This window comes from Hevea brasiliensis, chromosome 16 (genome assembly GCF_030052815.1).
Source record: "Hevea brasiliensis isolate MT/VB/25A 57/8 chromosome 16, ASM3005281v1, whole genome shotgun sequence".
NCBI lineage: Eukaryota > Viridiplantae > Streptophyta > Magnoliopsida > Malpighiales > Euphorbiaceae > Hevea > Hevea brasiliensis.
In genome coordinates, this window is record NC_079508.1 from 67869339 (window position 1) to 67895483 (window position 26145).

General features: G+C 29.0%; 2 protein-coding genes and 2 pseudogenes across 2 annotated transcripts; 3 read left to right on the forward strand and 1 right to left on the reverse strand.

Annotated features, from left to right (window-relative positions):
• The first annotated feature begins 10550 nt into the window (after positions 1–10550).
• Positions 10551–11372, forward strand: LOC131174506 (uncharacterized). The gene is made up of 2 exons (XM_058138055.1): positions 10551–10795; positions 10947–11372. The coding sequence occupies exons 1-2, from the start codon at positions 10611–10613 to the stop codon at positions 11197–11199; spliced, it is 438 nt and encodes a 145-aa protein (XP_057994038.1). The 5' UTR covers positions 10551–10610; the 3' UTR covers positions 11200–11372.
• Positions 11373–11384: 12 nt separating this feature from the next.
• Positions 11385–13513, forward strand: LOC131174505 (nudix hydrolase 14, chloroplastic-like; annotated as a pseudogene).
• A 2314-nt stretch (positions 13514–15827) lies between these two features.
• On the reverse strand, positions 15828–19243 carry LOC131174750 (copper chaperone for superoxide dismutase, chloroplastic/cytosolic-like). Its single transcript, XM_058138648.1, has 6 exons — positions 18846–19243; positions 18728–18754; positions 18519–18591; positions 18254–18388; positions 16686–16909; positions 15828–16320 (listed from the first exon to the last, which is right to left on the reverse strand). Exons 1-6 carry the CDS (start codon positions 19095–19097, stop codon positions 16057–16059), a joined length of 975 nt encoding a protein of 324 aa, XP_057994631.1. The 5' UTR covers positions 19098–19243; the 3' UTR covers positions 15828–16056.
• A 1058-nt stretch (positions 19244–20301) lies between these two features.
• On the forward strand, positions 20302–22557 carry LOC110640005 (subtilisin-like protease; annotated as a pseudogene).
• Positions 22558–26145: the final 3588 nt, after the last annotated feature.

Below are 26145 nucleotides of genomic sequence, written 5' to 3' on the forward strand. Positions count from 1 at the left end.
TCTCACAATAATGTTATCCTTCTCCGTTTGTGAGTGACTTTCATATATAAAATCTTATAATTTAGTTCATAAAACATTAGGTAAAATGTGACACCCCTTACCCGACGTCAACTCTCACAATAATGTTATCCTCCTCCGTTTGTGAGTGACTTTCACATATAAAATCTTGTAATTTAGTTCATAAAACATTAGGTGAAATGTGACACCCCTTACCCGACTACAGTATAATCAAGCAAGACATGTCACACTAGGTGCCGGAACACCCTATTTTATCTTAATTTATTCTTTTAAAAATTTTATTCTCGTTATATTTTAATATCAATTATCTTTCTATGGAGAAACCAGCGGAGTTTCACTTGTTTCTATTACCATTTGACGTATTTCACTATTCACCTGTTTGAAATTCAACAATATTTTCAAAATAAGATCTCATAATCATCTCATATTTCAATATCATCCATTTATTTCAATTCTCATATTTATTTCCATCCACTTTTCTTCATACTCTATTCACATATCAAAATTCTCATTTTTCATTAATTTACATAATTTGCAAACTAATTGAATAAATTTATAATTTACATGATATACAAATTAATTACATATGAACTAATTAATTTATTAATCTACATCACATATCTATTAATTACATTTTCATAATCTACATTACAATACAATAACTAAGCATTTTATACAAAATACAAAAGATGATCTATATGGACCCTATCTACATGCATTGCTGAGGAGGTGACAACCTTGAATACTTCAGATACTTCTGCAGATCAGAACCCCAAAATCTTTGTTTAATATTTTTTCTGGGCTTTACCTTCAGTACATGCGCGAGGAAACAAATCAATCGCGCTAAACATTGCTGCTTAGTGTTGCAATAATATAACAAAGAAAATAATATATATAAATAAAGACATAAATGGATTATACTTTGGATACTCTAGAATTTAATCTAATTTAATATGATACTTCTAGTATTAACTATTTTTTGTTCTAATTTATTCCTCTTCAGAAGCGCTCAATTCTTTCATAATAATTAAATTTTAATATCGTTCTAATTCATTTCAATTCTTTCTGCTAAATAACTAATCTAAATTATTTTAAATATTCTCACTCATTTATTTAATTGCTAATATTTTCAGTTGCTATTATTCTTAACTTATTTCAATAAATTTCACTGCCCAAGTAACCTATGACAGGCTAACTAAACTGGATAACGGGTCGTTGGCACTGGACACTGCAGTGCCTCGGGCCGTCATACCATGGGACGCAGAACGTCAACCACGTATACAGTCATAATGGCTAAAAAGCCATGATAACACATAATCAGGCATAAAAGCCATGAGTGCAGGCATAAAGCCATGAGTACGAGCATAAAGCAATGAATACGGGCACAAAGCCATGAATACGAGCATAAAGCCTTTCGCAGTAACTGCTAAAATAATACCCTATTGGCATGCTAATCTATCCAATCTGACACACGTGTCTAAGCAATACATTGGCACATAGTACCATTAAATGTTAATATATTGTGTTTTATGACTTCATTATTTCATGACAAATTCTAATTATAATTTATACATTCATTTTGATCATTCATATGATTGCAATTCATATCAATTATCCTTCTATACCATTGTACTCAAAGTACTTTTCCTTTCTACAATAATGAGAACTAATGTCTCATTCATACATTAACATGATTCATTTATTCATTATACTATTTATATAACTTATCATTTGCAATTTAAGTTTTGGTCCTTTGCTTTAATATTATTGAGGTTACTATTCACTTGACTATTTCCATTCAAAGGTTGACTTTTTGATTCATAATAGATTTATTAAGTCTAAGTTCACCAATATACCACGTTTTACATTTTATTTTTTTTGGCATTGATTTCCAATACCATTTCAAAACTTATTTTATGTTATTCAAAATTTTCAGATTTCATACCTTAAGTTTACTGTTCCATTGGTCATTGTTACAGTGGAAATTTGCCAAAATTTTCTTCATCAAAGTTATTCCTTATGTGTCTTCTTTAATTTCCTTTTTGAATCACTCCATTTGGAGTTTTGTAGCTCAAGTTATGGTCAATTTACCATAACTGGCCGGATAGGGCGATACCTGAATTTCAGGCGTAATCCATTCTGGCAGTTTTGGTGTCCTGAGTTTGGTGAGCAATTTCATTAAGTTCTGGTCAAAATTTGAAGTTGTGTCCTTCATGAAAGTTGTCCTAAATTGTCTAAGCTTTCTATTGATATAAATTTCAGGTCAATTGGACATTTCTACTTTGAGTTATGGTTAAATGAACAAACACTGTTCATTTGGTCAATTTCCAGAACCAGCAGGTTGGTTACCTGGATTTGGTCAATTTTTAGGGTATTCTAAGTTTGTTTTATGGACAGGTTTCTTTTATTAAAGTTGTGTCATTATGTGTGTAATTTCATGTCCAATTGGCCTTGTACCAATTAAACCTACACAACTCAAGTTATAGCTGCCCAAACATGCTGGACTCACATCCAGACATGCAGGGCATATTGGACAACACACCTAACCTCAATTCCCTTGGCACCATTCACTCAATTTCCTACTCAAACATGACCAAATTGTCACTAATTGACCATTACAACTTCTTTTCATCAATACATAAAAACAAAATCCAAATTTTGGTGCCCAAACCCTAACTCAACATATCCCAAATCATGTAACTCACATCTAAACATTATGACTATCAAGTATACCTATCAATCGCCATCCATAGGCATATTTATCATCAATTAAACTCATTATGTCCTCATGTCTCAAGACTGGTGAAATTTTGATCACCTCACACATCCATTTTTTTTCTTAATTTTTCATGCAAAAACTACTCATTTTAACTTCAATTCAATGTTTAATGAATGGAGAAAGGAAGAATAAGCACTAACCTTTAAGTAGCACTTCTTGGACTTGTGAAAAACCTTCTTTTTTCCTCTTTTCTTCGTTGTCAATAGCTTAGTCTAGGTGTGGAATTAATTTTTGATGGAAGAAGTTATGGATTTTGGTGGAAGAATGAAGGAGAAATCAAGCTCAAGCTTGACAAAAATGGTGAAAGCTCACCATGAAAGAGATTCGGCAATCTTGAAAAAAAATAATGAAGATGGCTTTTAATTTTTATTTGTCTTCTTCAACTCTCTCTTATCTTCTTATATGTAGTTGCTTAATTTTTATTGGTCAAAATATTTTAATTATGTCATTGCATGTTGTCATGCTTACATCATAAATTCCTTTAATTTTTTTTCTTCCTTTTTCTTTTCTTTTCTTTTCTTTTCTCATTTTTTTTCTATTAAATTTTTAGCAATATTTATTTATATTTTATGTCATAATAATTGTTTACTTAAATAGACAAGTTGGTCAAAAATCATCTTTGAAGGCGAAATGACCAAAATGCCATTCGTTTTGCTTAAAACACTAAAATTATCTATACCAATCAAAAAAAATTTCTAAGCATTTTCTTGGCATTCTAATGCTATAGAAACCTCAATGACTCTTCTCTGAAGTCCCAAAAATTATTTTATGAATTTTCTCCAGGGTTTAGGGCTTCTAGCTGTGAGAATCGCAACTTCCCACTGGATTACCTATCGCTAGGGCACCAGCTCATTTAACTTTGTTGTATTTTATTTCTAAAATTTTTTCCTAAATTTTTTTTATTATTATTTGAGTTATTTATGACTCCTCACTCTAGTGTAAATATTTTTCCAGACGTTCTAGCTGTCCGGACCGACATCAGTCACCGGAACAATAGAATATACGGAATTGCTACAATGAGGGTGTTACATGAAATACATTCTAAATTATTATATTTTATATTAAAAATTAATGTCATGAAATTGTACTTGACGTCTTTTATTGAAGTTCTTTCTACCCATTATCATTAATAATTTGTTGGTTGCTTTTTATTCAATGTTTTGATTAATCCTTCTCCCACATACTAAAATTATTTTTCTCTATTAAATGACTTCACCTTAAATTGTGTGTTTATAAACATTGGCATTTCAAATTTAACTCTAAAATCACTTGTTATGAATATATATATATATATATATATATATATATATATATATATATATATATATATATATATATATATATATATATATATATATATAAAGCAGAGTGGTGTTCCTTAGGTGCTGCTATATAGAATTCTAAAACTATTATATTTATGTCATGTGACAATATTTAAAGTAGTCAATTTTTCTTCTGTGCTAAGTGGCAACGCCAAGTGGCAATATTAAATTGAATTTATTGCTAGCAATATTTTCTTCTTCCCACATATGTCAATTATATTAAATTAAATTTATTGCTTGCAATTTCTTCCCTTACCTTATTTGTCAATTTTATTGATAGCAATTTTTTTTCTCTTATTTAATTTTTAAGTTATAATACAAATTTAACTTTTTACTGCCTAAATACATATAAAAAAGATCTTCAATATGCCTAAATACACATATTTTCTTTTTTATCAATATCAAAGTTCAATTTCTTGAGTACAAGAAATTAAATGAATAATATTCTATTCATTGTGATTCAAATTCTATCATTTATGAATTGTAATGATTCTTCAGACTTGAAGTGAGGCAAAGAAGTCACTGCGAGCCTTGTGTCTTCATTTGGAGGTTGTACCACAAACATATTATTAGATCAGCACTACAATCTCAAATTTACAAATCAAACACTAGGAAGATCCATCATAAGATTCACTTCAACAAATAAAACATGCCTCCCATGGTATTAAAAATAAATAAAGACAGTTTTATTTAACTGGAATTAGAATAAAATGATCGTGTTCTTGCAAAAGAACAAGCAAAAAAAAAAAAAAAACAATCTTCTTAGTAAGGAAGGTTTCCCATATTCTTTCAAAATAAAGTTAAAATATTTTTCTTTGTAGAGAAATTAAGTAGAAAATCAATAATCCAAACAAGAAACAGAGCACAGAGCACAGAACCGAGTGTAATCAAGTCAAATAAAAAAAAAAAACATAGCAAAATTACCATAAAGAGTGACAGAATAAGTGAGAATCCAGAAAGAATCACAAGAGGGATTGTCATTTTAAAGCAAAACACTAATAAAATGAAGGAGAAGAAGAAAAGAATGGTAACTATAAAAAAGACTCTGCCTTTAAGGCTTAATCTTTTCAGTATTTTTCTAAAGAGTTAAAATATATAATTATTATATAACTTCTAAATTTAAATATCTTTAAATTAAAAAAAAAAAGAAAAGTCAACATTAAATTTTATTTGTATTTCCTAAATAATTTTAATTAAATTTATTTTTTTTAAATATTTGTTCTAAATTAGAACAAAAAATCAAGGATATTTGAATATTTGTGAGAAATTAATAATTAAATTTTTTTTAAAAGATGTCTAATTATTAAAGGTTATTTAAAAAAAGATCAAAATTAAATTTTATCTATCTTCCAAATTTAAATAATGAAAAATTATTAATTACTATAATTAGGTTTAATTTCCTTTAAAATATCTGTTTAAAATTACAACTGAGAATCATGAGATATTTGAATTTTTTTTATAAATTAATGATAAAAATTTTCACTAGGTGTAATTTTCTTTAAAATATATGCTTTAAATTAAAATAAGGAATCAATGGATATTTGAATTCTTATGAGAAATTAATGCTTAAAATTTTAAAGGTAATTAATATTGAATTTAAAAAAAAAATGAAAGGTCACCACTAAATTTTATTTATATTTCCTAAAGAGTTTTAATTAAATTTAATTTCCTTTAAAATATCTAATCTAAATTATGACCAAGATTCTTGGTGATTAAGATATATATATATACACCCCATAATTAGGTTTAATTTCCTTAAAAATATATATTTAAAATTAGAATTGAGAATCAGGAGATATTTGAATTTCTTTTAGAAATTAATGATAAAAATTTTCTTTAAGTTTAATTTTCTTTAAAATATATGCTCTAAATTAAAATAAGAAATTAGAGATATATTTTTAATTATATATTAAATGATATATATATATATATATATATATATATATATATATATAATGAATTATGGAAAAATGAAATGAAATAAAAATTTATTTTCATAGTTATGGTAAATAGGAAATTTATATCAATATTCAATTTTTATTTTTTTTATATTTTTTATAGTATATTAATAAATAATTAATATTATTACTTTGGTTAATATTAATTATGTTATATTGTTTTATTATCATTTAAAAAAATTAATTAATGATACAATTTTTTTAAATTATGATTAAGTTATTAATTCCCTAATTATGTGTACATAAGTTACAAACTATTTACTTAGTTATTACTTTAATATTGTAATAAGTAGCTATTATTATTATTATTATTATTATTATTATTATTATTATTATTATTATTATTATGTAGAAATCTCAATTTAATTAGATATAGAAAAAACTCTTTATTTTATATATATATAGAGGTTATATTAATGTAATTAATTATTACCATTACTATTACCATTAATTATTTTTACTATTACCATTATTATCACAATTTTTATGGTTAACTAATTAAAAATATTAGATATATTTTAATAATTTTATAAAATTCTTATTTAATGATTCTTGAATTTTTAATTATTTCATTTAATTATAAAAATTTAATAATTATATATATTTTAAAATTAATAAAATAATTTAAAATTATACTATGAAAGTAGTCACATGGAGTTAAATATTTTGCTTTCTTTCTCTCTCTCTTTTATATATTTAATAATTTTTAATTTACTTTAATGCTATTTTATTTTTATTCATCTTATTTTAGTATTCATTTAATAAATACATATTTTTAATTATATATTGAATGCTATATAAAATGAATTATGAAAAAATAAAATGAAATAAAAATTTATTTTCATAGTTATGGTAAATAATAAATTTATATTAATATTCAATTTTCATTATTTTTTTAATATTTTTTATAGTATATTAATAAATAATTAATATCATTAATTTAATTAATATTAATCATGTTATGTTATATTATTTTATTATTATTTAGAAAAATTAATTAATGATATAATTTCTATAAATTATGATTAAGTTATTAATTTCCTAATTATGTATATGTAAGTTACAAATTATATAATTATTATATTTTAATATTATAATAAGTAGCTATTATTATTATAAATGTTTAGAAAAATTTAATTTAATTAGAGTTAGGAAAAACTAAGAGTTAATCATATTAATTTATTAATTATACTTAATGAACACATATATATTAATTTATGTATATTTCACGTTCGCTTTCTGATAAAGAGGTTGTTCAAATTTTATAAAACAAATTCAATAAGATATAGGATTTTAAATTTGTCACATTTATAGCAAGTAGCAATTTTTAATTAAATTTATTGATAACAATTTTTCTATATTTCTTAAACAGTTGTGATATATAATTATTATATAATTTTATTTTTAAATACGATTTTTAATTATTTTGATCTTCCAATAATAGAAAAAATATTGATTACTAAATATAATTATCATTCATTAAAAGTTTCTTACTTTTTAATTTAAAAAGTCAATGGCAGTTATTTTAAAAGAAAGTTAAATACTTTTGAACACATTTACTATAATTAAATTTAGTATTTAATTGCTAATAATTTGACAACTCAAGACATTTAATTTTAAAATTCAACTAATATTATAATAATTATCCAATTATTACTACAACTAAAAATTTAATTTCCTTTAAAATATCTACTCTAAATTAGAATCAAGCATATTTAAATTTTTGTGAGAAATTAATGATTAAGTTTTTTTTAAACATGTCGAATTATTAAAGGTAATGCCTATTCATTAAATTTTAATTTTTTAAAAGAGAAAAATCAACATTAAATATTTTTTGTATTTTTTAAATATATGTAATATAATTATCACATGTTATTATGTTCATAATTTTTAATTTAAAAAGTCAATTACGCTAAAATCAATACTCATATTTACTTTGAAGAGAAATTAATATTTAAAAGTTTTTTCTCTTTCTTTTATCCATTTAATAAATTTTAATTTACTTTAATTTAATTTAATTTTTATTATTTTAAAATAATTTTATTATTATTATATATGAAAAATAATTTATAGCCATTAAAAAAAAACTTATGGCTATTAAGTTCATTGATTTGAGAGTAATTATTAATTTATTTGATTAAAATTTATTGATAACATTTAAAATTTTTAATATATTAAATAGTAATATTAAAATATTTTTAATTATATATATATATATATATATATATTACCGTGTATAGCACGGGTCTTCCGCTAGTTACCTTATAAAATCAAAGAATAAAAAAAAATGTTCAATAAAAACTCACTCTGCAAATAATCTTGAATTTAAAAAAAATAATTATAATCACTAATTTTTTTTAGACACCATTCTCTAATATTATATTTGGATAGAGGGAAAATAATAGAGGAAAAAAATTTTGAGAGTAAAATAATTTTATTTTTTATTATTTTGTATTTGAATAGAGAGAAAATAAGAGATGAAAGAAAATTTGAGAGGAAAATAAATATATTTTGTTTATTTTTACTTTCTCTCAAGAGTAGAGAAAAAGTGAAATAAAAATATATAAAATTATAAAAATTTTTATTTTTTAATTTAAAAATAAAATTATAATTTTATTATTTATAAAATATTTTTTTTATATATTTTTTTTATTATTTAAATATAATAAAAATATTTTTTTATTATTATTAACATTTTTTTTTCATTCCATTATTTTTCTTCTTTTGATCCAAACACAATGCAAAATTGCTGGCACTCACACGGCATAAGAAGTAATCATTTTGTCTTTATGACTTCCATGGTCATTGAGACTATTGGATTTCAAGTCCACTCCACTTCTTATTGGACACACCAAGACCAAATTCACGCCCAATTCTTATTGGACACACCAGGACCAAATTCACGCCCAATTCTTATTGGACACACTACGCCCAACTCTTATTGGACACGCCAACACCATTTTTTTTTTATTTTAGCATTTTTTATAAAAAAATAAACTTTTTAATTAAATTCAATCTTACTTCATAATCAATATTTAATTTTGTTTTTCAAAAAATAATATTTAATTCTAATTCGTAATAATTTTTTAATTCTAATTAATTATCCTATTTACACTTTAACACAATAAATGATATACAGACTACACGGCGGCAGAACTTCCTTTCCCGGAAGGCGCTGAATAGTATTGAAGGTGACTTTCTATCAGTCATCCAAGCCTTGTATGGAGCAGGAGCTTTGGTCCACATTCAAGGGATTATCGATGATGTCCTAGTTTTAGCTATTAATTTTGAGAATTGCTTGTTTCATTTAGTCAGAAATGGATGTCGGCCATGTGGCCCCGCCCTCTTTGCTGACTGGTTGAAGGCTTAATATAAGCACCACCATCTTTGACAAAAAAAAAAAAAAAAAAAAAACAGTAATTAATTCTTCCATCATGAGGCTGTTTGTGATAAAGATAATAACTTAAATTATTAAAAGTAAATTATATTATTACTCTTAATTTAATTATTATTTAATTCTGAAAACTTAATGAAATTAATAAGTAATATTTTTTTACTCTTTTTAAAAATTATTTTTCAAAAATTTTAAAATATATAGTTTTTAATTTGTTGAATATTTAAAAATTATAATTTTATTTTTAATTTTAAAATGAGATTGAGCAAGGTAAAATAAATTTATGATATTTTAATTTTTAGTTAAATTATATTTTCTATTATTTTAGTGGTTTTATTAAGGAAAACGAGAGATAAGAGAGAAAGAGAGTAAAAATAGAAAAAAGAAATCAACTTGTAGTTTTTAATAAATTTTGAGAGATAAATTATAAAATATTTAATATATATGAAATTTTTAATGACAAATGTTTTATATAAAAATAAATTATATTAAATAATTTAATTAGTTAACTTAAGAATATATTAGTTTTAATTTATAAATTTGATATTAATTAATTTTTGCTATTGACAAATTAGTTCTTATATCGACTTTCTCTAAAAATAGGTTTAATTGGATTAAAAAAAATAAAAATAAAAATAAAAATTATTAATGACAGTAAGAAAGGCAGCAATAAAATTTGTTAATTGTAAATTGATGGATAAATTATTATTTAATATCTTGATTTTATTAAAATTAATGATTTAATTTTAATTTTAAAAGATATATAATTTATTTTTTTATATTTAATTTTGTTTATTATTTGGTATTTTCATTTTTTTTAATTTAACAAAGAATTAATATTGAAAATGTTTACAATAATAAAAATTGAATGATTAATTGTTTTGTTAATAGTAAAAGTTAAAAAAAAGACGAAATTATATGGTAAAATAAAATTTTAAAGAATAATTTAAAATATAAAATTAAATAATGAATTCTGTTATAATATAAAATTAAATAATATTTTTTTCTAAATTGATTTGCGTTCTGATAACGCATAGCACAAGGAAGTAGCACGTGTCGCAGAACTAAGCCTTGAATGTAGAGACTTTCGAGCTCCTCCTTTTTTCTTCTTCAAGCTTCCAGTCCCGCTCCATCCATCAATGCCTCTATTGCACTCCCAAAACGCACCGTTTCTTTTATTACACTGGCAAAAGTCGAAGCGTGTTCTGTCTCCAAATGTCGGCGGTATCCCCGCAGCCCCTCGCTCGCTCCCTCGTCTTGCCGTGTCAACCCGGCCAATCCGTCGAGATCGTTGCTGCCACTGGCGTCTCCGATTCCGATTCAGGCGAGTATATGTAAAAGAAAATTTCATTTCTAATTCGATTTCTCTATGCTACTGTTTATTTATTGAAAACGCGAACTAAGAATTAAGCTCCCCCCCAACCTCCTTTTTTTTTTTTTTTTAATTCTTCTTTGTTTTTCTGTGGTGGTTGCAGGAATGCTATTGATTCCTCCCTGCTTAAGCTGTGGCTAAAGAATTTGCAATCTGAAACTGGGATTTTAGCTAATGGCTGTTTTTCATTAAAACGAGTACTTGTTCAGGTGTCTCTCTGTCAGTTTACAGATTTGTTAATTTCTCCACTAATCGATGATCAAGTAGAGATAGCTCATTTGATTTATGGATTATGCTTAGTTACACCGTCACGTCTTGAAGTGCTATTTCCTGGGACTGAAATGAACTCTTGTTGAGTAACATGACTAGAATTCCTTGATATGCACGGGGGATACATGAACAACATTTCCAATTTCTCTGTTTCCAGTTTAATCTCGTTGAATGTAGGCAGGAATAGATGAATGTTTCCATGACTTCACATAATTGCTGCTATAAAACAAAAGTGTAGCTTACTTGTGCCGCACCATAACTATCTGGCCTCCTTTCTTTTTCTCGTTGATTTGCACATGTTGTCATTGATGGCCCATTTGTATAGGGGGAGTGGATATGTTCGGACAGGTATTGGCTTTTTAGAATTCAAGGCAGATATTTTTGATCTGGAAACAGGGAAAAAGGTATACCTTTCTTCCTCCTAACTTTGGTGTGTGAATTTCTACTCAAATGTTCTGCCAAAAATCTTCACTTTTAACATTACAAATAGCAAAAATTACAGTACAAAAAAATATAATGGAAAAGAGTTTGTGTAGACAAAACTGTGTGTGTTTTTTTGCTAGAAAAGACATTTAACTAAGAAAAGTGTATGAATCATATACTAGGAGCATTTCTTATTTATTCGTTTTAAATAATGAAAAATAACGACCAACGTAAATTTTTTTTTTATTAATTTAGTTTCTAAACATAGCAATCAATTGTATAAGTATATTTGCACTTCACTTATTTTTGTGTTATTGCAAATATTAATGTAGAATAAGAATATAAATAAACAGAGTGCAAATAGTGTCACCTTAATGCAAATCACAATACTTACACCTAAATACCAAAATTGAGGAGCCAGCTTTAGAAAATCCTCACATTAATTGAATAAGAAGTTTAATTTATGAGAGACATTTAGCAATTTTGGAGGGTAGAGGGTGGACCGTGGCTGCTGCTGGCACCTCACCCCCACCTCCAATTTGTCCATGCTGCTGGCATTCCACATGCAAAGCTATCAATGCTATAAGCCCCTTATCTTTCTGTAAGGACTAAAACATGCTTAGGTTCCAGGTGTAGTATTTGCACGAGGACCAGCTGTAGCTGTGCTAATTCTTTTGGACTCTGAGGGTGAGACTTATTGCTGTTCTTACTGAACAGGTAGTTTTAGCTTCTTTATTTCCTGAATTTCTTGAAGATCTAGTGCAAATGAAAATACATTCAAGTTAAAAAGATAGCTAGTTGTCTGCTGCTGCCTCGCCTAAACCCTGAAGAATTTTCATGCATGTCTAAGGTTAGGGTCCCCACTGGAAGGCTTGTTTTGCAATTACCTGCTGGGATGTTGGATGATGACAAAGGTGATTTGGTTGGCACTGCAGTTCGTGAGGTCTCTTTTACTCTGCATAAGTAGTTCTTATTGCTGAACAAGTGGTTTTGTTCTTTTTGGAAAACTGAAAAGAAAAAAGAAAAAAAAGATAGATTCTGCTGCACAAGGAGCCTAACTCAACTTAGAAGAGGAGACTCAGAAAATTAAGCGGATCAAAAGTTTAATATAGTTCCTAGTGTATGATAATCAGATGGCTTTGACAGGTTGAAGAGGAGACTGGTATTCACTTAAATCTAGAAGACATGGTTGATCTGACAGCCTTCCTGGATCCAGCCACTGGATGCAGAGTTATTCCTTCTCCTGTATGTTGGCATCATTTTCATCCTTGTTTAGATTAAATTTGTGGAAGTTTGATTTGAGTAAGTTTTTCTTTTTCTTTGAGATATAACGATGCTCAGCTTGTCTATCTTATTGTTGGAATAAAATAGCAAGTGCTTGCAATCTATGATTATTTAGAGTGAATTTCAAGTATCAGTTATATATATAAATATCTGGTATGTTGTCATAATATGGTGTTGTGACATGTTTCACAATTTTCTTACGAGCAGTAACAAATTTTGAGAAAGAAACTCTCTGTAACTTACATAAGTTGTTTACCTTCCATGTTTAGGGAGGATGGGATGAAGAAATTGGCATTTTCCTTTATAGAGGATGTGTTAATAAAGATGTCATCACACAACTAAAAGGCAAAGAGACCGGCCTTCATGATCGTGGTGAGCTGATTAAGGTTCGTGTGGTTCCCTATGCAACACTTTGGCACATGACAGGCTATGCTAAGGTTTTAATGGCCTTTGCAATTTATGAGATGGCAAAGAAGGAAGGACTGTTGCCCTCGAAAGCCTAATCTCCTTGCTACTCTTGCTGCTACTAGGCACTATGCAGGTTTCATTTTCTGGTTTTTCAGGTTTTGTCTAAGTTTTCCTAGTTTCTAAGCGACTAGTTTTTCTGCATAGTGTTACAATGACCGGTAAACTTTATCAACTTATTAACCATTATTTTAATCATGGAAGTGGCTAAATGCTCATTTTATCCTATGCTTATTGAAAATGTTTAATTTATTACATTTTTAATTTTTTGTTTACATTAATTCAAAAGTTTTAATTTAGTTTCAATTAAGCCTAAAAAATAAAATTTATATTTTTCTTTTAATTTTTGAGTTAAATTTCTTGATTTTTTTATTTAATTCAAAAATTAATAAGTTTAATTTTGTAATTTTTTTAATATTTAAATTAATTGAGATAAAAAAAAAAAAGAATAGACAAAATTGAATATCTCGATGAGCAGCATTAAGTATATGAAAATTCTGTTGAAGTATGTACCAAGTTGTCTTTACGTTGAGCTAAAGTTTACAAGGAAATTGGGATACTTAAATAGATTAGATAATCGGCTTGCGAAGCTTCAACATTTACTTACAAATAATAAATATATTTTGTTGTAATTAACTAATACTTAATTAGATGTCCTGCATGAATAAACTTTAAATGATAAATGCTAATAACACTTTCTTATACATTTTCTTTATAATTAGTCCAAATTACCATGTAACTTGCAATCTACTTTGCCAGCTGAGTAAAGTTTTCATTTTTTATTTATATATGATTTGGAATTCTTTTATTTTTCAATATTATTCTTTAACTATATTAAATAAAATTTCTATTCACAATTAATTTTATTTTATTAATTTTCACATGATTTAATTATATAAAATAAAATAAAATTTAAACCGATAATAAATAAAATATTCAAAAGAGAGTACAAGAATATATGTATCACGTGACACAATAATATTCATCAAAAAATTAAATTGCCATAGTCTTACAGAGCTGTTATAGTGCTCAGCTCTTGCCAGTGTCCAGGCTACCTAAATGAATCTATTGGAGCGGGTCGTAAAATGACGTGAAGATTGGATTTACTCCAGGACTATTATTTTATGAGATGCCATCCTTAAATAAAGAAGAATAATGTGACATATTTCGGTTGTGTAGGATATGTGTTTATAAGGGTTATTACGCTATGATAAAGTTGTCACGATTTTATTAAAAAAAATTTTATTTTATTTTATTTTTTATTTAATCTGTATGTGTATTTATTTATTTTTGGTAAAAAAGACTATTAAAAAAAGAATTTGTGTGTGCTTATAGCTAAAAACCTAACTAGTTATTAGTGGGTTGATCTTTTAGAATGAAAGTGTGTATAAGCTTTTAAATGTTAGTACATCTTACTAAAAGTACGTGTACTTGTATATGTATGTGTGTTTATATTTATATCATGATAATTTATCAATCTATGAAACGTGTAACACATCAACTCCAAGTTTCTGTAAAATTCAAAATTTTCTTCATGAGACTACTAGTTAATAAGGTTAGGCACAAGTCTCACAGGTACGGGGGAAAGACAGGTGCTATGCAAGTGGCTAGAAGACAGGTGCTATGCAAGTGGCTAGAAAGACAGGTGCTATGCAAGTGGCTAGCATGGTTGGTGGTATAAGAGCATCTATGGGCCAACTGGATGAGCATCTACGGGCCAATTGGATGAGTAGTTGCAACAAAATCAACTAGAACTCTTCGAAGTGACTTAGAATATGCCAGCATCTAGGAGACTCGTGTGAAATGTCCAAGAATTATCTAGCCTACTCTCCACATCTCCAAAGAAATTTCCAGGAAAATGACTTTGAATAGCCATCAAGTTATTAAAACTTCTAGGAAGGTGCCTTTAAGTAGCCCCCTTAGGAATTGAAACTTTTAGGAAGATAACTTTAAGTGGCCTCTAAGAAACTCTAGAATTCTTCGTGCAAGTTATTATGAAAATATCTAGCTAAAGAAGTGCACACTTTCTAAAAAGACTTCATTCTAGCCCTCCAAACTATAAAGGTAGAAGAGATCAAATCCTTGCCGTCCATTTAAAAGGGCATTTTCCACCACATATTAAGGAGATTGAGAAGCCTATAAATAAAAACTTAAAGCAAGTCATTTGCATTCATATTCCATATTTTCAAGTGTATCACAACTTACTCGTAAACAAAAGCCTTCAAAAGCAACACAATTTTTCCTTTGCCAAATTCTCTTCCTTTGTTTCCTTTGTGTGCTTGGCTTCCTTAAGTGACTTTTGCCGCTCTTGTTAGTCTATTTATCGGGCTACATAGTTCAAGCTAACTTAGTCTACCCAATTGGCTAAGTGCTGCACGGCTTTGATGTTGAGATCACTAGGTCCGTGACGAAAGCCATGGTGTCTCATTACAATCTGTCAACCATGCAAAGCTACAAACCAGGCGAGATTGCCGACCCTATCACAAAACTAGGGAGGAAATTCTAAACCATTTACTCGAGTAATTCATCCATGCGCAACCAATTCTGTATAAAATATCAGGACTGCTCTTATTATTATTTTTTTATTAGATAAAAGTCTACAGTTCATAAACATAATCAATGCCATTCAAATAAGAGGCCGAGCTTATTAGTATTATTTTTACTAGATAACAAAACCATTCAAGCAGATGATACACGTAAAAAACAACAAACCCCTCGTTAGGAAAACAAAATGTGTAAATGCTCAACTATGTGTTGGTTTACTAGAATTATCAAACCTTGCTGGTGACAAAATCTTTATTACTTGATTCCCATATGATGGTCCCATCACATGTGCATACCTTCTTGTAGTTCTCGCCAACCCCAGCACTTCTAGCAATTACTGCTGCCGTGAGACAACCATTTGATTTATCTTCTGTTCCATATACCACCGCTGATCTCCCAATAAGATCAACAACTCTTAGCTTCTGTTTCACACCTGAGAAGAATGCATCTCCTTTCTCATCCACCTCTAATGTTCCCAGGTCGCCAAGTGGCTGATCAATTAAGGAATATGGTTAGGGAAGCTAATGTGACTGTACTATGCATATATAAAGCAAAAATTTGTGACATAAATATTGAGGACCAAGAGATCCAAAGGGCTGACAAATTTTGAAGGTCATGGCTAATGATTTCAACAAAATAAATTATTTAACTAGTATCAATAACAGTTGGATTAAGACTTATTAGTTATTTGTGAAAGGTCAATCAACTGACAGAACCCCAGACGAAAAAGCCCAAATCAACATCATAAAGCAAAATTTGTAGTACATGCTAATGTTCATATAATCTTTTATAGTATCACTCATTAGTCTTGATCTGTTGCAAAATAATAAAAAGCACAAAACATGCTGATGCAAACCTCTTTTCCAGATTCTTGATCAGCAGGATTATACACTTGCCCTGTGCTTGCTGCACCTCTTGTCAGATCACCGAACTCATTGATAGTCCAGCCGTGTTTCCCAGGTGACAACCCACTAAAGTTGGCTTCAATCCTAGCCAACTCCATATTTACCTGAGCAAAGCGAACCACACCAAAAATATCTGGACCTTTGAATTCAGCAACAGCAGCAGACACTAGAAAGTCTAAGAAACAAAAGCAAGGGTAAATTACTTCAGAATTTTAATGACATTTTGACTATAAATACAAAGTTTGGCCTCCTGTGATTCCCTATTTAAAGAAGGCACAGAGAACTTAAATATTTTGGGATTAAGGTTTAGTTGTTGTTGTTGTACAGAGAACTAAAATGCAGACTAAATCAGAAACATGTGACAACCAAAAACTATTAGACACGAACAATCAGAATAATAATAGTCAAGTGTTTATGAATCTAGCAGATAATTATTTTGCACTTATTTCCTTTTCGGAAGGCTTTAAGCATGCTAAGACTTTCTTTTAATTAAGCTTGAACTCAAAATGCACATTGTTTGCAAAAAGAAATCTGTATTATATATCCCCCACAGCCTCACTTTCAGCACGAGATTGGTATCTTTGAAAACTGTAAGGTTCAAAAACTATGAAGTGCAATTAAAAACTAAACAAAATTCAGACACTTCAAACAATCTAAAGTTCATAGTGTAACCAAAGCAGACTTCATTTCAAAAAAAAAAAAAAAAAAATCAAAAGTGTTAAGAGATATTAAAAACCTACTCTTGAGGCCTTAATTATATAAAATCTAAAAGTTCAATGGCTTCTTGTCATGGTATTAGAACCTCTAACAGAAAAGTCTAGAATTTTAATCCTTAGCCCCTCTCTCAAATGCAGGCCTATGTTTGTCCACAGCATGAGATCTAACAATAGCTTTAAAAAAAAGAGAATGACAGAGAAATGTAAGACATTTATGTCCTAATCACTATTTCTTTTGCAAGAATTGAATCAATGATGTGTGCAAGGATAAAAGTTGTAATGCTTCAAATTGAAGGCTTTTTCTGTATACTTCACTAAATATGGTATGAAAGGTCAATTTCAGAAAAAGGAATGAAGGAATGTGTTGGCAAATGAGTTTTCCAAAGTATGAGTTAAGAGCACATGGGGTCTCAATAAGTGAATTTTTATCCAACATCTTTTGAAGAGAAGCATGAAGTATGGTAGAACTAGTAAAGAAGGTTGTTTAATAGTAAGTTCCAAAATGATAGAAACTATATCAGAACCACTTCTAATTTTGGTTCCATCATGTTTGAAAGGAGGATCCCAGGGATTGGAATCATTCGGCAATGCCTCTGCAAACTATAAAGAAATTACACATCTATCACAGTATTCAACTTTAATGATGCTCCACGCACTAATTAACGAAGCAGAACAAGTGTAGAAAACTACATGTCTAGCTAACTCATTCGCAAATGGAATAACCTTCGGAAGATAAGTAAGCATTCAGAATTGAGGACTATCAAAATAGCATAAAAGAACCCACAGGTATTCAATTGACCAACCTTCAGGGACTCCTTGGCCAATCAACCTGGCTTTCCGACCTGTCTGCTCCAGAGCTTCAGTCAGGGTTTTTACTGGTGAAGAACCAAGAACTCTCACCACTTGATTGCCCAAGTCCACCTCCACATTTTTCACTCCTGGAATTCCCCCCCAAACGGAAAAACGTAACTTATCATAATTAAGAAATTTAAAATGGAAAATATTGACCTAGAAAATATTAACCTAAGTTTGTACAATCAATGATTGTTTATCCAAAAAATAGCATACCATTAACAGTCTGCAACTTATTCTTGACAGAATTAACACAACCTTCACACTTCATATTCACCATGAATTCTGTCTGTTATCAAATCAAGACCGAAAATTTCACACTTATAAATAGAATCCACAAAACAATTATCAATAAGGTAACTAATATCAGCTTAAATAGGATAATTAAAGATGAAACAGGGAGTGAAACGAAGAATTTAACTTACAAGTAGCTCGGGCAAGACTGCATCTTCCTGCAAAACAAAGTGAACAAGATTCATAATTTAGAGCGGAATAGGAAAGATTTTGACATAAAAAGAAACGGGTTGATATAAAATCTGGAACCTGAGGGGTGTGTTTGCGATCTGATGTGGGTGCTTCCATTTTAACAGCGGAGGGAGGAGAAGCCAAGTTTTTTGCCAGGCCAAAGCGAGTTGGAGGGCGAAGGGAAGAAGAGGAGATTGAGAGAAAAGAGAGGTTATGGGGTTTGGGATTAGGAGTTGAAGATTGAGAGGAATAGAGAGTAAAGGCCACAGGCAAGGCAGAGGCTGCAATGGCAGTCTTTGTTGTTGTCGTCACTGACCTTAGAAATCCCATTTTATTATGTGTTTTAGGCAGAGCGAAATAGTTACTTTATGTTCTGTTGCCTTCCTTTCTAGTTCTGGTTTCTGCTTTCTAGATGCATCTAAACAATTTTTTTTTTTTTTTTTTTAAGTGCAGTCAACAATTGCATTCTTTTCTTTGTATCCTTAGAAAAAAAAAAAGCCTCCGTTGAAGAATGAGAAGATGGAATTGGAGAAATACTCCTCCTAGAACAATATTTGAAAGTTGACATATGATATTAAATGGCAACATACACAAAAAGCCAATGCATTAGTGAAAGATTATTTAATAAAATGGTAAAAAAAACTATTATATTTTTTAATATTTATTTTTAGAAAAAAAAATGGAATAACTTATATAATTAAATGGAAAAATCATTATAAAGTTAGACCTCATTATGCTCTTCTGGGCTAAGCTCCTAAGCGTTGCATTGAGGGTGTGGATCAGTGCTCTTGGGTCAGAAACCCACCTCCATTTCGAGCCTGTTAAATTAATAGGGCATTGGGGGCTTGGGACATTTCCTAAATTCTTTTGGGCCATCAACAGATTCAGGCCCACATAGCATATTCTGAAGCCTGACTGCGGGTAAGAATTTTTTTTTTCTTTTTAATAAAAATCGCTTCTTTAATGTTTTAATAAGACCACTTTTTCCATAAAAAGAAGAGGTCACCGTTCACCATTGACATATTCTTCCATTTGGCTGGATTTATTAAATTTTTCTTGGGGAAAATAGATATAATTAAGAATCCAAGCGATCCTCTGTTAAATCAGAAGTTACCATACTGATTAAAGGCAAAGGACAATTGGCTAGATTTTTAAAATGTCAATCAAGTAAGAGAATTTATATATGGCATATGTTTAATTGTAAAGGGTAAATATTTAGGAGAGCATTTTGCCATTTGAGAAAGAAGGAACATGATTACCAGATTAGATGTCTGATCATATTCTTACATTTGGCTAGATTTTTAAAATGAAAATCAAAGTACAAGATCTACATTAGGAGAGTTTGAGAAAAGGAACATAAGATTTGATATCTGATACCATAAGAAGCCTGGAGTGAGAGTGTTCATTTTTTATTGCTTTTCATTCAATAAAATTCAAGTATCTATACATAAGAATATAACATGAAAATTTCAATTTTGAATTCTGTAGCATAGTTACCCATCCAAGCTGTTTCTCTTCTAGTTCTCTTGCCAGCATGGAGAACATGAGGTACAAGTTGTTTCCAGAAATGGTGCTTCTGTTTCTGCTTAGCGTCACTTCGAAAATTAGTTCCTCCTTGGCAACCACTGAGGAGAAGAACTTAGAAACTTACATCGTCTTTTTAGAGAAACCAGAAAGTGCAGTATCCATGAAACCTAGAGATTTAGACCGCTGGTATCAGTCATTTTTGCCTGCTTCCAACTCAAGCTCAAACCAACCGAATTCTATATTCCTACCACAATGTGGTTACTGGGTTCGATGCAAAAATAACAGCACAAGAAGCAAAACCCATGGAAAGGGAAAATGGATTTGTATCAGCCCGTCCGGAGAAGGTGTCGTCTCTTCACACAACTCGTACTCCCAGCACTCGTACTCCCAGCTTCTTGTGTCTGCAACCGAATGAAGGATTTTGGAACCATTCCAATTATGGGAAGGGAGTGATTATAGGACTTCTGGACACTGGAATGACACCTGATCTTCCTTCATTTAGCAATAAAGGAATGCCTCCTCCACCAAGTAAATGGAAAGGGAAATGCGAATTCCATGGGACGACATGCAATAACAAGATCATTGGTGCAAGAAGTTTCATATATGATGGTACGCGTCCATTTGACATGATTGGGCATGGAACTCATATGGCTAGCACAGTAGCCGGAAGTCCAGTGCGAGGTGCCAATTTTTATAGGCAAGCCAATGGCACTGCGGATGGCATTGCACCATTAGCCCACTTGGCAATGTACAAGGTTTGCGAGACATCAGGTTGCAGCGAGGCTGGCATATTGGCTGCAGTGTATTCTGCGGTAGAGGATGGTGTTGATGTGCTTTCACTTTCCCTTGGAGGTGAACCGCTTCATTTCTTCAATGATCCCATTGCAATAGGTGCATTTGGGGCTATTAAAAAGGGGATTTTTGTGAGTTGCGCAGCAGGGAATTCGGGTCCACATTCAAGTTCTTTATCAAATGAGGTTCCGTGGATTGCAACAGTAGGAGCAAGCACTGTAGATAGAGAAATAAGAGTAACTGTGTTGCTTGGAAATAACTCAAAGTTTAATGATCAATCCCTTTTTTGGCCCAAACATTTCCGTTCAAAATTCTTGCCACTTATTTATCCAGGTGCAAATGGTGATAAATCAACTGCGCTGTGTACGCCGAGATCATTGAGAAATGCTGATGTCAAAGGGAAAATAGTATTGTGTGACAGAGTAGGGGATGGAAAAACAATTTATAAAGGCCAAGAAGTTAAGAATAGTGGTGGTGCTGCCATGATTCTAATAAATGATACGGACAACGGCTATGTTACCTCCGTCGAAGCTCACGTTCTACCTGCATCACATGCGGGTTACATGGATGGATTAGGTATCAAATCCTGTTTAAACTCCACAGCATCACCAGTTGCTACAATCAAGTTTGAAGGAACCGTAACCGGTCTGCCAGATTCTCCTCAGGTTGCTTCCTTTTCCTCAAGGGGTCCTACCAGGGTAAGTCCTGGGATCTTGAAACCAGATGTTATAGGCCCTAGTGTCAGGATTTTAGCTGCTTGGCCATTTTCAGTTGATGATAGGTCCAAAACAAAATCAACATTCAATATGATCTCCGGCACCTCAATGTCTTGCCCTCATCTTAGCGGTGTTGCAGCTTTGCTCAAAAGTTCCCACCCAGATTGGTCACCTGCTGCCATAAAATCTGTCATCGTGACCACTGCTCTTTTGACCAACCTTGGGGGCAAGCCTATTTCCTATAGTTTGGTGCTGCTAATGCATTTGCTATCGGTGCAGGTCATGTGAACCCATTAGAAGCAAATAATCCAGGGTTAGTTTATGATATCCAACCTGATGATGACATTCCTTACTTGTGTGGCCTGGGCTATTCAGGCAAAGAAATAGGACTTATCGTGCGGCGCTCAGTGAAATGCTCCAATTATTCAAGTATACCCGAAGCTCAGCTGAATTACCCTTCATTTTCTATCAAATTGGGATCCAATCCACAGAAATACACAAGAACAGAAACAAATGTTGGCCTGCCAAGCTCATCTTTCATCCATGAGATTACTGCCCCACAAGATGTAAATGTTAAAGTAACGCCTAATACGTTAGTTTTCAAAGCAGTGAATCAGAAAGCAACATACTCAGTGACATTTAGCAGAAACGGAAATGCCAAGGGATCTTTTGCTCAAGGGTATCTTACTTGGAAGACAGACTTGTACAGTGTTAGACGCCCAATTGCTGTTAGTTCGAATGAATTAAAGAATTAGTCTAGGCGCTCGCAACCAAAACTGACGTGCATGGGTGTAAACCGCTTGGGGAAATTAATAATTGCAATGAATGCTCAGAAGTAATGACCAAACTATTTTTATAATAATGCATTCTTTTATGGATGATTAAAGGCACCTCACACTTCAAATTAAAACAGAGAAATGGATACTCATTATTGAAAACGTCACGAAAAAAATTATTACTGGAGACATAGAAAAGCGTCCCTAAAACTAAGCGCGAATTTGAAATATGTTGCGTAGATAGGATTAAAAACCGTCACAAATTGTCTATGAGCCTTACCTTGAAGCTGTGGCGGCCTCAGCGTTCTTGGGTTGGAAACCGTTCTCCAGTTTGAGCCTGCTTAATGGGAAATTATATAATTTAGAATGAATTTTTTTTACCAAGACTGGGTTTACATGGATATAAAACACAAGATATATGGTGATATTCATCTATTAAATAGGTGAATCCTACATGTTTGTATTTTAGGTTTATAATATACCCAATTTAAGTAAGAATTTTCTAATTTAGAATACCCATATGAAATATTCAATCAATAATATTTTGCCATGTAATTAACAGTAGATTTATAAAATTAAGTTTTATCTATTTTTATGATTTAATAATTATTTTTTATCAGCAAATAAGATAATTTACTAATTTAAGATAATTTATTTATTGAAATATATTAACGATTTATTGATGGTTAATTAATTTGAGATATTTAAAACGTGAGAATTTAATTAATAATTATGTAAATTTTAAGTTTTTTTTATAAGCTGAAAAATATATTAAATTTGAAGGAAATAGGTTAAAAATCACCGGCACAAGGTAATTAAAAATAGCAACTCCAAACCCAGACACACAAACCCCAACCCCAGCGACGGCAAAACCCATTAAGAGAGCCAATAGAGAAACAAGCAAACCAAGATTCCATCAGAATTGACTTCTTCTCCAAAAGAGAGACCGTTCTCTTCAAACTTTAACCATGATCTTAGCTTTATACAGCAGACTCAGCGCGAAATAGATTGTTTAAAAGCCAGAATTTGAAAAGATCTTTGATAAAATATTCTGAAGCCATTGAGGAGGAGAAATCTAGCTCAGCAACAAACTCGCAGGGCTGAAATGCACTGGAGATTCTAGATTTTAAGGCAATAGAAATATATTCGAAGGAAAGTGACCTACGCAACTGCACAAAACTCTGTGAAGACTGAAAACTCTGCAAATTTTGATAAATTTTATGATTTTTTTTTTACAATTAATCCTAATTTAGGATTTTGATGTGGCTATTATATTGATGATATGGTAGCTAACATAAAACTACCATTAAGTATACTAATGATTTTTGATGGTCGGGTCAATTTAAAACGTCAATCAAACATGAAGACTTAATTGATAATTATATAAATTTTAAAATTTAATTATAAAAATTACCAAATTTTAGAGTTTTTATTTTAGCAATTAACTCAATTTTATATTCTTAACAAATGATAACGAAGTTCAAATATTTAATGAAGAGAGATTAATGTAATTTTATTTTTTCATATGCAATGAACAGAAAGAACATTTTTTAATAAAATAATACATGTTATAAGGAGAAATTGATGGATTCAAAATACTTCAAAACTAGTCGTTTTCTCAAGCATTGCATGAAATATTTATTTTATTTCAATTTAATAATATAATTTAATATTTATTTTTATGTTTTATATTTTAAAATATATTAAAATTTTTAATTGTTAAAATTTTTAATTAATTATGTTAAATGCAATTTAAATTTATATTAATATTTTAAATAATTATGTGACTATCAAAATTAAATTAAAATTTTATTTCTTAAATAATTTTATTTTTTATTTGATAAAGGCTATAAAAATTTTATCATTTAATTTTGAATTTTAAAATAAACTAATTAGTTGATTAATGATGTAAAGAAAAAAAAAGTGTAATTGAAAAGTAAAACATGCAAAAGACTACTTTTAAAAAAAAATAACATATGGCTAAAAAAATTCAATTAATTTACTAATATATTAATATAGGGTTAAAAAATTCAATTAATTTATTAATATAGGGTTAATTTAAGAAGTTTATGGTTAAGGAAAGCATCGTATTTCTAATAATTTCTTAAATGTATTAATTAAAAGAAATTTAAAATTAGATTTTGACAGGGGTAGAACCATATTGGTGTTTGGAGGGGCATCCTTGTATTTTTATAAATTCTTTTAGGAACATATCTTTGCCCCCAATTTTGCAAAACTTCTATTTCTACCTTTATATATATATATATATATATATATATATATATATATATATATATATATATATATATTTTTTTTTTTTTTTTTTTTGTTAGAAATGTATACTTGACTCCTTAAATTTTGGAAATGACAGTGTAACTATTGAAACCTTCTAAATTTTTTTTATCATCATCTTTATTTATAATCATTTTAAATTTGATTTTAATTGACTCTTGAAATTTTAAATAATAAAATAATTTTTTAAAATATTTTTTAATTAATATCCAAAATTATATTTTTTTTAACAAACCTTTTTTTCTCTAAACTTTAATACTAAATGGGTACTAATAAGAGAGTGAAGGAGTATGTGCTTTTCAGGTATTGTATTTTATTTTTTGGTCAAAATTTATTTTGAGGTGATGAAATATTTCAAGTTATATGGATTGAGTTGCTATTATTCATTTGGATATTATTAGTTCATTATATTTTTGCCTATTACTTTATAACTAAAATAAAATTCATAAAATATTATAAATAAAAATTTTAAAGATTTTAAAAAATATGATATTTTAATTAAAAAAATTTATTATGTACTTTTTTTTCCAAAAAATGCAATGTAACTTTTTTATGAGCCTGTTATTGCATTAAAGTAATTATGAAATCTATTATTTTAAAATCAGTGGTAGTTCTAGCATATGGCTTTTCCGCAAAGGGTATAAGTCACTCTTTTTATATCCCTTACCAATAGTATTACAAATAGATTAGTTGACTGAAAATGAAATTTCAAACTAAGTTAGATCTTATCTAGCTAATTTAACAAAACTAATTTCAATTTTAAAATGAGATTTTGAGTAGTTTATACTAATAAATAAAAGAATAAGATAAGTTAAAATGAAATTTTAATTATTTAATATTTCAATTTTTAATAATTTTTTATTATTTAAATAAAATTATTATTTCTTAATTATTCCAAGTGTCAAATAATGATAAATACAAGTGTCACTTTTTAAAAAAAAATTTTTGAGTCTAAAACTTAATTTCTCATATATATATATATATTATTTTAAAAAAATAAAAATCACTATTTTTAATCTAATCGAAAATTTAATTAAAAAATAATTGATTTTTAAGTATATATAATATGATAAACAAAGTTTTTTAATGCTTAAAATTATAGACCTAGGAATTTTAAAATTTTTAAAAGATGCAGTAAAAAATAATTTTAGATTAATATTATAACCCAATTTTGTATTCCAAACAAAGGATAATGAAATTCAACTATTTAATGGAGAGAGATTAATGTGATTTTTTTTTTCATATGCAACGAACAGGAAGAACATTTTTTTTTTA